General features: G+C 44.2%; 1 protein-coding gene and 1 pseudogene across 20 annotated transcripts in view; both read right to left on the reverse strand.

The window, feature by feature from the left end:
• Nucleotides 1–14,516, reverse strand: part of NCOR1 (nuclear receptor corepressor 1) — a gene marked incomplete at its 3' end in the record, with an annotated part of 185,671 nt that overhangs the window by 64,683 nt on the left and 106,472 nt on the right. For all 19 annotated transcript variants that reach the window (XM_084861459.1, XM_084861475.1, XM_084861473.1 and 16 more), the window contains 2 exons: nucleotides 11,967–12,106; nucleotides 8,106–8,232 (listed from right to left, as the gene is read on the reverse strand). In XM_084861459.1, the coding sequence (XP_084717585.1) occupies nucleotides 8,106–8,232; nucleotides 11,967–12,106 (267 nt within the window). The remainder of the gene's footprint in view (nucleotides 1–8,105; nucleotides 8,233–11,966; nucleotides 12,107–14,516) is intronic.
• LOC311610375 (nuclear prelamin A recognition factor-like) lies at nucleotides 2,831–4,181 on the reverse strand (annotated as a pseudogene). The gene has a single exon. The product of its transcript is annotated as a nuclear prelamin A recognition factor-like (transcript).

The following is a 14,516-nucleotide window of genomic DNA, read 5'->3' on the forward strand; positions in this document are numbered from 1 at the left end:
TGGATCCAAAAACTATGGTACATCTACACAATGGAATACTATGCTGCCATAAAAAAGAAGGAATTCTCATCATTTGCAGCAACCTGGATGGAATTGGAGAACATCATGCTGAGTGAAATAAGCCAATCAATGAAAGAGAAACACCACATGACCTCACTCATTTGTGGATGATAAAGAACATTATAAATTGATGAACGAAGAGACAGATATAGAGACAGTAAAACAACAGGCAGACTGTCAAATTACAGTGGGGAGGGGAGGAAGAACTGGGGGAGATAATAGATCAACCGAAGGACTTGTGTACATCCATATAAGTACAACCAATGGACATAAAACTCTGGGGAGGGAGGGTATATACGGGAGGGAGGGAGGGGGGCAAAAAAAAAATCAATATATTAAAAAAATAATAATAAAAATAATATATATGAAAACTGAAAAACAAAGAAGGAAAAACAAAACCAAACAAAAACCATTCCCATAAATGGTAACATTCTGGACGGTTTCTACCAGCCTGTATCTGTGCTTTTCTTTTTACCAGCAGTTTGTGACAAAAATATAACATGAGTTTCATCTGTAATTTTAAGTTGAATGTGGCAGCCACATTAAAAAACTGAACAGAGATTATTAAAATTAACTTTAACAATATATTTAACACAATTGTTCAAAGTATCATTAAACATGTAATCAATATAGAAAACTATTAAGATGTTTTACATTTTTTTGGTACTAAGTCTTCAAAATCTGATTATATATTACATTTTTAAATACATCTCAAGTTACACTAGTCACATTTAAAGAGCTCAACAGCTACCATACTAGACAGCAAAGCTCTGTAATAATGTAAAACGCTATAGCCCTGCTCTTTTCCCTACATTATTTGTATAATCTTATAAGTATACTAGAAGGTCAGCACATGAAATCTGTGCAAAGGAGGGGAGGGGTGTCCCTCAGTCTGGCCTGCACCCTCTCACAATCTAGGACCCCTACGGGAGAAGTCCAACAGCTGGTTTAGCCCAATCCTGGACATCCCTCTCACAATCCGGATGCTATATGCACCACTGACCATACTTTTCATACAGGTGAAAGGCATCTTGCTGCTGTATGGGCAGCTACATTCTTTTGCCGTGATTATAAAAAGTAGTACATAACATGAACCTTCTGAGGCAGTAGTAAACATTTTCCCCGTGTTATGGATGGAAAATCTGAAGCAGAGAGAAGTTAAGTAATTGGCTTTGTCACACAGTTACAAGTGTCAGAATCAGGGCTGACCACAAAATGTGCAAGCCAGAGTCCATGCATGTCATCGCTGCATCATCCTGTTTTTTGGGTGTTAAGAGTAGCCTTGCCTGGTTTTAATCTTTAAATCTAAGAGACTGTTCCCAATATATAGGGTCAAGTCCCTAGGCCTGGTCGGCGATCAGGGCCAATCTGTGGGATGACGAGAGGGGTGTGTGGGGGGCCCATGCTAGCACCTGCAATGGTTGGTAGCCTGGCACCACCTGCTGGCCAGCCCCACCCCCTGCCTCTGGTCACCTCTGTCTACAGCAGTGGTTCTCAACCTTTCTAATGCCACGACCTTTTAATGCAATTCCTCATGTTGTGGTGACCCCCAACCATAAAATTATTTTCGTTGCTACTTCATAAATGTAATTTTGCTACTGTTATGATTCATAATGTAAATATCTGCATTGAGCATCTGTCCCTTGGTCGTCAGTGCATGTCATAGCAACCACTCATTCTGCTGTTCAGTCTATTTGCGTATAAGTTTTATTTATTACTAAAGGCCCGGTGCACAAAATTTGTGCACGAGGGGGGATTGTCCCTCAGCCCAGCCTACAGCCTCTCCAATCTGGGACCCCTCAAGGGACATCCCTCTCACAATCCAGAACTGCTGGCTCCCAACTGATCGCCTGCCTGCCTTCCTGATTTACCCCTAACGGCTTCTGTCTGCCAGCCTGATTGATGCCTAAGTGCTCCCTGCCAGCCTGTTTGACCCTAACTGCCCTCCTCTGCAGTCCCCCCCAACTGCCCTTCCCTGCAGGATTGGTCACCCCCAACTTCCCTCCTCTGCCAGCCTGGTCACCCCTAACATCCCTACCCTGCAGGCTTGATCGCCTCCAACTGCCCTCCCTTGCAGGCCTGGTCCCTCCCAACTCCCCTCCCCTGCAGGCCTGGTACCCCCCAACTGCTCTCCCCTGCAGGCCTGGTACCCCCCAACTGCCCTTCCCTGCAGGACTGGTCATCCCCAACTTCCCTCCTCTGCCGGCCTGGTCACCCCTGACTTCCCAGCAGGCTTGATCGCCCCCTACTGCCCTCCCCTGCAGGCCTGGTCCCTCTCAACTGCTCTACCATGCTGGCCTGATCGCCCACAACTGCCCTCCCTTGCAGGCCTGGTCCTCCCAACTGCCCTTGCCTACTGGCCATCTTGTGGTGCCCATCTTGTGTCCACATGGGAGCAGGATCTTTGACCATATGGGGGCAGCCATCTTGTGTGTTGGAGTGATGGTCAATCTGCTCTTTTATTAGGTAGGATAGCGGCTGGTGCATGGGTGGGGTCCAGCTGGTTTGCCCCGAAGGCTGGAGGTTCCCTTGGGCGTGGGGCGGCCTGGGCAAGGAGCCTATTCTTGTTCTTTGGGATTTTTCCATCACTGAATAAAAGGATACGTACTTTGGGACAATCCTCTCAAGATACAATATTCCAGTTGCACCCATGTGAGGATGATAGCGCCTCTCAGAGGGAGGGAGCCCACAGACGGGGAGCAGGGAATTCTGAACACCAAAGCAATGACAGAGATGGTAAGCCTTTCCTTCACACCCCTTCTCAGGTGGCCTGCAGTCCGGGCATCTGCTGGACCTTTACCACTTGCTGCCCTGGGTCCTGCTAGGTGGTGTGCAGGACTGCCTGGGCCTGGAGGGAGTCACTCCCCTCCCAAGCCACTCCTGATACAACTCCTGCACACGGGTGCTGTTCTCCGGGGGCCACACTGGGATGGCAGCGCAGATGCCTTTCATCAGCTGCAGCAGTGCCCTGTCTGCACACCTGTCCTCCGCCTGGCCCTGGCCCTGCCACTTAGGCATGCCCGGACCTCCACAAAGTGGCGGGGAACTTGCCCCTCTACAGCTTCAGGACCACTTCTGGATGTTCTAAAGCTGTAAGCAGCCGCAAAGTGTAGCAGAACCTCTCCGTCCCTTTCAAGAGTGACCTCCTGGAAGTCTTTGTTCCTCAGGGTGTGGTAGGTGAGCACTCGCACGTCCTTGTTGAACAGCTCCTTGGCCACATGCCGGAAGATGTGCACCAAGTACCCAATGGAGCTGGCACCTTCGTGGAGCCTCACCTCCTCCTCCTTCATGTCTCCAAACAGTATCCACAGTGGCATCATTCGAGGTCACTTTGGTCCATTATCTGGACAATTTCACCCGAGGTTAAAATGCAGTCAACACCCCAGGAACTATGCAAAGCAATGGGAACATCTTCTCAAAGGGCCCCAAGTGTCTTGTCATAACACAGGTCCACAGTGTTGTGGAAAATCTTGTCTGGGGACAGGTTCTGCCCTCTGGTGAAGTAATCCTTCACCAGGGAGCCCTTGATCCGCTGGGAAGTCTTGGCCTGCAGAGGTGGGAGGTAATGAGGAAACGCAGCATGTGCTCTGCATATTGGACCTAGCCGGGGCGGGCAGAGGTCAGGATGGGTAGCCGGAGTTCTTCCTCACGGTGCTGGCAATATCGACACACTAATTCCTGCTGACTCTCCAGGATGCCTAAGTCCGTAGCTATCTTCATTTCAAAGACAATGCACCCTAAGGCTTTTGAGGAAGCCGCAGAGCCTTCTGGATGCATCAGTGACACTGAGGCTGAATTTAGCAGCAAAATAAGAGACTAAGGACACACGGACACTGCCAGCACCTTGTGCTGTGAGGTATCACATTTCTTATTAAGGTTCAGAACACGGAAGAAGTCCTTAGTGTTCTGCTGAGAAACTTGCCGACTCCTTCCTCTGCAGTCACACAACTGTCACACTCCAGGCAGTCATTCAGAAATATTTTGGCATCAGTCAACTTATGGAATTCTCCATTCTCTCCGTTCTTCTGAGCCAGACTCCGGACACTGACTGCGACATTCTCTTGATCATTGGTTTTTCTTCTTTTTACTACATTCCTTCCATGTCAATGATCACACTTCATCTGGAACTGCGCAGGCGGGACTGGCTCAAGTCACCTGGACGAAGCACGGGAGAGCAGTCACTTCTGATCGCCCCTGGCACTGAAGGCGGTATCCTTTCTTCCTTGTGGAGCTTCTAGGGAGGAGGGGAAGCAGCCACAATGCCTGAGGCTGATTTCCAGGAAGAGGCAGCGCTGTCCGGATCATGCAGGTGGCCCTGGTCCGTTGGTGCCTGTCCTGTCCTCTGGAGATTGAAACTGCAGGACTACTAAGGGAGCCAGTCCCCAGTTAGGGCCCTCCACCGCCATCCATCTATTGGAGCCTCAGGGCAGGGAGGAGAGACCAAGAGGTCTGACTTGTGCCCACTTGCTAGTCCCCAGTTCCACCCTGCCTCTGCCATTGATTGATTAGAGTCTGAGGGCCAGGAGGAGACCAAGAGTATATGCCTTCCAGCCGCTCACCAGTCACTGCTACCATGGACTGATCAGAGCCTGGGGGACCCCAGTTCCCCAGTTAGCCATCTCCTGATCAATTGGAGCCTGAGGACCAAGGGAATGAACCAATCATTTGGTCATCCTGGTCGTCACAGCCTCAGGCTTTTTATACATATAGATAGGATTTTAAACGTTTTGACATCTTTAACTGGGTATCTCAAAGAAATCACAAATTTAATGTCTCACACTGGAGTTGTACTAACTTCTAAATCAGGTTCTTTTCTAGTGTTTAAACAAACCAGGAAACTGTTAAATGCTAATCTCACTTATTCTCATATTCTGTATGGACAAATCTCTCAGATTTTCTCTCTGAAAATATTCTTGAATCCATTCATTTCTGTTCAACTGCACTACAGCCATTCTATTCCAAATATGACTTTTCTTCTCACCTTTGACCTCATACCATTCTTTACAACAGTGTTTCCCAAAGTGTGGTACGCGTACCCCCAGGGGTATGGGAAAAGTTTGGTGGGGATATGCACTTGCACCGTGCTTAGCTGCGCCTAATTCTACGTTCTAATGAGTACGAGGGGTACTCAGCGTTACGAAAATTATAGAAGGGGTACACATATGTCAGAAGTTTGGGAAACACTGCTCTACAACAATCTATATTAATAAAAGGGTAATATGCTAATTAGACTGAACAGACTGGGTGTCTTCCAGACATCATTCCGGACACCTTCCTGACAAAGCCAGGGCCCAGGCGAAACAGCCCAGGGTCCTGGGTGCCTGCGGCTGGACAGAAGGAAGGAAGCCAGGGTCCCGGGTGCAGGGGCTGAGGCAGAGGCAGTTAGGGGTGATCAGGCAGGCAGGCAGAGTGGTTAGGGCTATCAGGCCGGAAGGGGAACAGTTAGGGATGATCAGGCCACCAGGGGAGCAGTTAGGGGTTATCAGGGATCAGGTCAGCAGGGGAGCAGTTAAGGAAATCAGGCTGACAGGGGAGCAGTTAGGGACAATCAGGCTGGCAGGGGAGCAGTTAGGGGCAATCAGGCAGACATGCAGAGGTGGTTAGGGGCAACCAGGCAGGCAGGCAAATGGTTAGGAGCCAATGGTCCTGGATTGTGAGAGGGTGCAGGCCAGGAGGGACCCCCTCCCATGCATGAATTTTGTGCATCGGGCCTCTAGTGCTTTTATAAAAGTCAAATCTTACCAAAACTCACCCACACTCTCTTCCTCTCCTTTCCTCACTCTCCTTTTCTACTTTGTAAAACATTTAAATGAAACTTCATTACTCAGGCTAAAGTTCCAAAATTCTGAGGATGGTCTTGCTACAAGGCCCAACCTAGTGGATCCGCCTACCTTTCTAGCTTCACCTCACATCTTATATTCTGTTATCACTGGGCCTCTTTTCAGTTTCAGGAAATGCCCATGTGTCTTCCACCTCAGACATACCTGCCATTTATTCTTGTTTTGTTTTTTAAATATATTTTTATTTTAGAAAGGAAGGGAGAGATAGAAACATCAACAATGAGAGAGAATCACTGAATGGCTATCTCCTACACATCCCCACTGGAGATAGAGCCTGCAACCCAGGCATGTGGCCAGAATGGGAATTGAACCATGACCTCTTGGTTCATAGGTTGAAGATCAACCATTGAGCCACACCAGCTGGGTCCATGCCGTTTATTCTTACTGAAAAGACTCTTTCACCTAATTTTCCTTTGAATATTATATAAATATCACATTTTTTTTTTAAAAAGACTTCTATCATTTCCTTATAATTCCTAAAATTTTATTACTCTAGTTCTTATACCACAAACTTGTTATAGTTACAATTTTATATTTATTCACAATGATTTGATTCCTGGCTGCTGCTTCCACTAGGCTATAAGTACCATAAGAGCAGAGTCATGTATTTTGCTTATTATTTAAACCCTAGAGACAAGTACTGTGCCTGCCATACAATAGACTCAAATATTTGCTGAAGTATAAAATGAATAAATGGTTATAAATATGTCTTAGATTTACTTCACCTTTCCTTGGATCCAATTTGCCACTATTATAAAAGTATAGAGAGATGGTCACTACAGAATTAAGTTTTTAGATTATTTTCTTAAAATTGACAAAACAACATAAAAATTTAAATCTTTCTAAAACTAAAATATATATGTCCAATGAGAATCCCAAAGGTTTAAGATACATTTCTTAAACTAGCTAAACCAATTTATAGTTTGGCATCCTGCATGCCCCCAAACATGTGCCCTGACCATAACCTCCTTCTTCATAGGTTGACACTCAACTATTGAGCAAAACTGGCTGGGCTCAAAGGTGCTATTTTAAATCACTGGGTAAAAAATGATTTATTTAATAAACTAGCTCTCTCAGAAGTATTTGTCTGGAAGAAAAACATCAATTTTTGTCTTACACTATATAGAAAAATAATTCCAAATGGAATAGATTTTTAAAAAAACATTTAGAAAATAATCCTATATAAATAAAAGCCTAATATGTTAAGTGTTGGACCATTTGTTTGAACTGTCGCTATGATGCATACTGACCAACAGGGGGCAGACACTCCGACCAGTAGGTTGGCTTGGTGCTGGGATCCGGCTGATTGGGACTGGGTGAGAGGAACTGGACATGCCTGGAGCCCTTTCATGGTAGCTGTCCGGCCCCAATCGTGCACCAGTGGTGTCCCTTGGCCTGGCCTGTGCCCTCTTGCAATCCGGGACCCCTCGGGGGATGTCAGAGAGGCTGTGTCAGCCCGATCCCCGCAAACCAGGCTGAGGGACTCCACTGGTGCACTAATCCGTGCACCGGGCTCTAGTTTAGGATAAAGAAGGATAATTTAGCTTTTTGAAGTACTAGTGACAGAGCAGTGAAATAATAAAACTACATTCTGATGCAACTGACATTCTAGTATAAGACAGAGATTAAACAGTACTCAATAATACACAGAAGGCATATCAGGTTGTAATAAGTACAGTAAAAAAGTAACAAAACTTAGGAACCAGTGGATAAAGAGATATTATAGAGGTAGGGTGACATATCAACAGAGGCCTGAAGAAATGGGAGCATGAGACAACAGGCACATATTCGAGAAGAGCATTCCAGGGACAGGGGTTGGCACATGCAAAATCCCTGAAGTGAGGGTTGCTTTGCTCAGGAACAGCAGAAAGAACAGTGGTTAGAATAGAGTGAGCAAGCACCTCACACCTGTTAGAATGGCTTTTATTAAAAAAAAAAGACAAGAAACATTAAGTGTCTGAAGAATGACTGGCATTTTCAAGATGTTCTCTGTTTGTGGCACATGGACCATCTCAGGTGCTACATAAATATTTGTTAGTTGAATGAATAAACACATTATGCTTAAGATAAATGTGTCTATTCCTTAAAAACACCAATGTCCTATTTCCTTAATGAAGCAATTCCTAAATAGTCAAATCATTAAGCTAAAAACTACATTTATTTGGGTAGCAGAAGGTACAACTAAGTTTAAGATTTTTGAAATACCTTCACTGTCTTCTGGATTTTCTTCTTCATTAGAGGCTTCAATATCTTCATCTTCCTGAGCAGAAACGGTGGAAGCTACACTTTCACATTGAGATACATCTCGTTCTTCACGAGGTTTTCGTGAAGTCTAGAGTAAAAAAAATATTAATTATGATTGAAATAACTAAAAGGAAAAAAGCCTTTTCCTATTTAAAATCAGAATTCACAAATACATACACACATACTAAACAAGAAGGCTGTATATGTGACAGCTGCTCTGGTTAGAGTACAGTTATCTCCAGATAACCATTAACTGGTCTTTTGTGTAGGTAAATCGCTTTCAACAAATTGATCAAATGTAACATAAGAACAATTTCTTAACTACTCACCACTATACATGCATGAATAGCCCCAAATCAAAAAACTCCTGCTCTTCTCCCCTCCCAAATAATGTATTTTCTAGTAAAAATAACGTAATTTTTTTTAATAAAAGTAAGTTGGAATGTGATATCTTCACATGCAAGAATGTAATATATCCCCAAGCATTTTCTTCACTATATGATAATATTCTTTTTTTTTTCATTAATCCTCACCCAAAGATATGTTTTCATTGATTTTATTTTTTTATTTTTTATTTTTGTATTTTTTGTATTTTTTATTTTGAAAGACATGGCCTCCTTTATTATTATTTTTTTAATTTTTATTGTTTTCATTGATTTTAGAGGAGGGGTGAAAGAGAGAGAGAGAAACATCAATGTGAGAGAAACATAAAAAAGTTGTCTCGTGAGCACACCCTGATACAAGACCGAACCTGCAACCTAGGTATGTGCCCTGTCTGGGAATTGAACCCACAACCTTTTGGTGTATGGGGCAATGCTCCAACGAACTGAGCCACTTGGTCAGGGCCAATAGAATTCATTAAATTTCAATGTAATAATTCAAGTACACGAATACATAAATCCTATTTATCTTCCACTGAGCTTTAACATTCCACTGTCATGTTTTCTTGAAATCTTTCTTAAAAAAGATAAAACACTCTAGACCAGCAGCCACCAACCTTTTGTACCTCGCAGACCACTAGTGGTCTGTAGACCAGCAGTTGGAGACCACTGGTCTAGACCAACTGAAGCCTGCTGCTCCTATTATTCCAGTTGTAATTAAAATTATCTGAACAAGAAGTTTTAAAGACATTTGTGATGATAATTTCATGTCAACTTGGCTGGATCGTAGTACCCAGATCAAATGTTATCCTGGATGTGTTCATGCATGTGTTTTTTTTTTGGTACCAGATTAATATTTAACCAATAGGCTTCTGAGTTGAGTAGATTATCTTCCATAATGTGGGGAGAGTCTCATTCAACCAATTGGAAGCCTTAGAACTAGATTGATGGCTACTGGAAATTTGTTATCAGACTGTAGCTCTTCTGAGTATGCAGCCTATCATCCTATCCTGTTGGATTTTGTATCCACTTAGCCTCCAAAATCATGAATCAATTTCTTAAAATAAATTAATATTGCCCTGGCCTGGTGTGACTCAGTTGGAATGTCATCCAGTATACTGCAAGGTTGGGAGGTTCAAGACCCAGTGGGAGAATATACCAAATTTGTGGGTTCCATCCTCAGTCAGGATGCATACAGGAGGCAATCCATTAATGACCCTAATGGCAGAACAACCCGAACAACTGCTGGGCCAGTCACTATGAGGTGCACTGACCGCCTCTCGGTCCCTTCCCCCAGCAGTCAGGCACCGATCACCCAATGGCAAACGGGGAACCAGAAGTGGGTGGCAGTGGGGGGCAGCTGGGGAAGATAGACCTGATGCAGGACAGGCTTAGGGACTATACCCATGCATGCACTGGGCCTCTAGTTCTATCTAATAAAGAGGAATATGCAAATTGACCATCACTCCAACACATAAGATGGCTGTCCACATGTGGTAAAAGATGGCTGTTCCCAAGATGGCTGACACAGATGGCCAGCAGGGGAAGGCAGCTGTGGGGGACCAGGCCTGCAGGGGAGGGCAGTTGGGAGAGACCAGGCCTGCAGGGGAGAGTAGTTGGGGGAGAACAGGCCTGCAGGGGAGGGCAGTTAGTGGTGACTGGGCCAGCAGAGGAGGGAAGTTGGAAGGGACCAGGCCTGCAGGGAAGAGCAGTTGGAGGGGACCAGGCTGGCAGGGGAGGGCAGATGGGGGGGACCAGAACTGGAAGGGAGGGCAATTGGGGGGGAGGGGGCCCCCAAGGCGAGCAGGGGAGGGCAGTTAGGGGCAATTAGGCCAGCAGGGGAGTTGCTAGGTGGTGATCAGGCTGGTAGGCAGAGCACTTAGGGACAATCAGGCAGGCGGGTAGGTGAGCTGTTGGGAGCCAGTAGTCCTGGATTGTGAGAGGGATGTCCAACTGCCCACTGGGATTGGGCCTAAACCGGCAATCGGACATGCCTTGAAAGGTCCCAGATTGAAGAGCGTGCAGGCTGGGCTGTGGGACATCCCCCATTTCCCCCCGTGCTCGAATTTCGTGCACTGGCCCTCTAGACCTATATAATAAATAGCTAATATGTTAATGAGACCTGACAGTGGAATGACCTTCCGGAATGACCTTCCAGAATAACCAGTGAATGGGCAGTGGGGTTGCAGGGCCATAAGGCAGCAGAGGCTGCAAAAGCCTACCCTTGCACAAATTTTGTGTATCGGGCCTCTAGTTTAGTATAGAAACAAATACCTCTTTTCTTAAATTTATCAAATTTTAGCCTTAAATGAATCACTTTCAGCACTCATTCCAGAGGTGCAGCACCTTTACTTCTTCACATATCACTGCCTCCAGAATGCGGTCATCCTCCAAATCAGTAACAGTTATTCTACCTTTTAATTGTCTGTGATCAGTGTCTTTCACACCATTAGCAACATTAGCAAGCACTCTTAAGGACATATTTATGTTTTAAAGTTGTGCTAACTGTCCATTTTGCTAGCAATAAAAGCTAAACAAACACACACTCACAAAAACATTCACAGCTCAATTTCAGGAGATGTTAACAATGTAAGGGTTAATGTAAGATGAGCATTGTCTCCTTTGTCTAGGCCAGGGGTCTTCAAACTACGGCCCGCGGGCCACATGTGGCCCGCAGAGGAGTCTGATCCGGCCCGCCAGGTGTTTTGGGCAGTGAGCACAGCCGAGGTGTTACAGTAGGAATTAGTAGTTCATATAGTCCGGCCCTCCAGCTCTCTGAGGGACCGTGATGTGGCCCCCACTTTAAAAAGTTTGAGGACCCTTTGAGACCACTTTTGTCATGCTAACGTATCAGCATGAAAGGGTTGTCAGGTTGAGAACTGAAGTTTTGTTCTGTAACTGAAACATTTTTTTCATGAACATCTTGGCAAATGGCTCGAGATGAGAGACATTCGAGAACCCAGGTTTGATTGTAGTCTTGAGCTCATGGAACCCTCAAAGAGCTCTGTAGACTTTGAGAATATTAAAACTTCCTTATTAAGGAATTTTCATTAATCTTATACTTTCTGGTTTTTAACATTTATCCCGTATAACATTTCTCTAAGAAAATGCTTTGTAATACACCAAATCAATTCATCCAAAATTGTCAAGAGCACTCAAAGTTTTAAATTTAAATTCCCAAATGATTCCATTTAAAAAATCCAGTCTACAGTAATTCAAATGTACTGAATTCTCATTACTACTAACAGAAGTTTTATTCCTTGGGCAGTAAGTAAATAGTCAACTTGTGCCAAGAAACTAGTATATCTTTAACAGGTAAATGCAATAAATAAAAATATAAGCTACAAAAGTTTTTCTCAAAACCTATCTTTGAAGCTCAAAAAACAAACAAAAAACTGTAAGTAAAAATCAGTAAGAGATTCACCATGCTTGATATACTCACTTTCTGCTTATGCTGCTGCAAAAGGTTGTCAAGATTATGTCGCCTTTTATAGTTAAAATAGAAGTTTTTACATTGAGCTTCACTTTTAGTTCCCACCATTTTGGCAATTGCTGCCCAGTTACGACCATGTTCTACTAGACCTGAATTTTAAAAAAAGAACAAATGTTAATGAACAGTAGTAACCTGATAAAGCAAACAAGAGAAATAATAAACTTAATCATTGTATTCACAGTCATTAACACAAAGTGTTTTCAATTACTCATTGATATACTAGTATTTCAATACTTACTGAAATATGTATTGACACAAAACTCACTGAACAGCTCTATTTAAAACATGCTCATGAAAGCCCTGGCCAGGGAGCTCAGTTAGTTTGAGCACTGTCCTAGTATGCCAAGGTTGCAGGTTTGATTCCCCCATCAGGGCACATACAAGAATCAACCAATGAATGCATAAGTGGAACAACAACAACAATAAAAACAAACAAACAGAAGCATAGTAAATTAACAGTGGATACAAAGTAACAGTTCAAACTCTTATAAACTGACCGGGAAGGTATTTTTAAACCTTTGGAAACACAGTATCAATATAGTTAATAATATAATCCTTTTTTTTAAATATATATTTTATTGAATTTTTTACAGAGAGGAAGGGAGAGAGATACAGAGCTAGAAACATCGATGAGAGAGAAACATCAACCAGCTGCCTCTTGCACACCCCCCACCGGGGGGATGTGCCCACAACCAACGTACATGCCCTTGACCGGAATCGAACCTGGGACCTTTCAGTCCGCAGACCGACGCTCTACCACTGAGCCAAACCGGTTTCGACAATAATATAATCCTTTCTAATAAAAGAGAAACATGCAAATTGACCATTCCTCCGCTATACCCACAAGTCACACCCACCAGCCAATCAGGGCAAGTATGCAAATTAAGATGGTGGTTAATTTGCATATCCAGGCCAGAGTGAAGACTAAAGACGGCATAGGAAGAAGCCAATTTTTGCAGAAGGGAGTGAAGCTGCGGAAAAGCAAGCAAGCAAGGCTGCAAAGAATGAAGGGAAGCAGGCAGGCTAGGGGAGAAGGGAGAGAAGCCAGCGGGGCTGTGGAGAAGGAAGGGAAGCAGGCAGGGCAGAGAGGACCGCAGCTGGAAGCCCTATTGTAGGAATCTTCCTGCAAAGGACCTCTAGTTTACACTAATAAAAGAGAAACATGCAAATTGACCACTCCACTATGCCCACCAGCCAATCAGAGCAACTATGCAAATTAACCCAACAAAGATGGCAGTTAATTTGTATACACGGACAAAGAGTGAAGACTTAAAACATCATAGAAGGAAGAAAAAGGGGAAAGCGGAAAGCAGGGAAGTAGTGACAGTGGGAGGGAAAGCACAGGGCAGCGATGGAAGTGGGAAGAAAAGCACTGGGCGGCAGTGGCAGCAGGGAAAGCGCGGGATGGGAGCGGCAGAGGAGGGAGGGCATGGTAGTGCAGGAGGCAAAGCATGGGGTTGGGGCAGTGGCAATAGGAGAGAAGGGAAAGCATGGGGTGGCAGCGGTGGTGGGAGGGAAGCCCACAGGAAGTCATGTTCTTGCAGGAATCTTCCTGCAAAGGGCTAAGTGTCCAGTCATCTGGTCAGCCTTTCAACCAATCAAAGCATAATATGCTAATGATATGCTAAGGCAGCTCAACTGCTTGCTATGACATACACTGACCACCAGAGGGCAGACGTTCCGACTGGTAGGTTAGCTTGCCGTTGAGGTCCAGCAGATTGGGATTGAGCAAGATGGGATGGATATGCCCTGGAGTCCTCCCACAGTCACCCGCCTCCACCAGCTGGCCAACCTCCCATGTCTCTTCCCAACCCCAATAGTGCACCGGTGGGTCCCTCAGCATGGCCTGCATCCTCTCGCAATCTAGGACCCCTTGGGGGATGATAGAGAACCAGTTTCACTCGATCCTGCTGGCCACGCCAAGGGACCACAATTGTGCACGAATTCATGCACTGGGCCTCTAGTAATTAATAATACAAGAATACACTGTGTTTTATGTATTCACAGCTATAAACCTACTTTTGCCCATCCTGTATTTATTATATGTATGTATACACACATACAAGATTCCATGGATCATCAGAATGTCTTCAGTCCATTCACAATCAAGAAATGTTGTAGGAAAAATTAACCATTTGAAAAAAATCTGTTGTAACCCAAAGCATCACAGAAATCTATGCCATCTGAAACTTTTAAATCAAATAATATATATACGCATAAATACACATGTTGAAGGAATATGGGTATGAAAATGCATATATACATAAGAGTTACCCAGCCAGAGATATACTTTAAATACAGGTGTAACCAAACAAAAATTTACAGTATAAATTTAAGAATTTATAGAAAAACACCAGTTTTTCAAGGTTAATTCCAGTAGCTTCTTTAATAATTGCTGGAAAATCACTTCATAATCTTACTCAATATATGAATAAGAGATGAAAAGAGTAGTGACTAAAGAGTCACTGAAAAAGATTATGATATGGCTAATATCCACTT

Source organism: Pipistrellus hanaki, assembly GCF_964339955.1.
Source record: "Pipistrellus hanaki genome assembly, chromosome: 16".
NCBI classification, from domain to species: domain Eukaryota; kingdom Metazoa; phylum Chordata; class Mammalia; order Chiroptera; family Vespertilionidae; genus Pipistrellus; species Pipistrellus hanaki.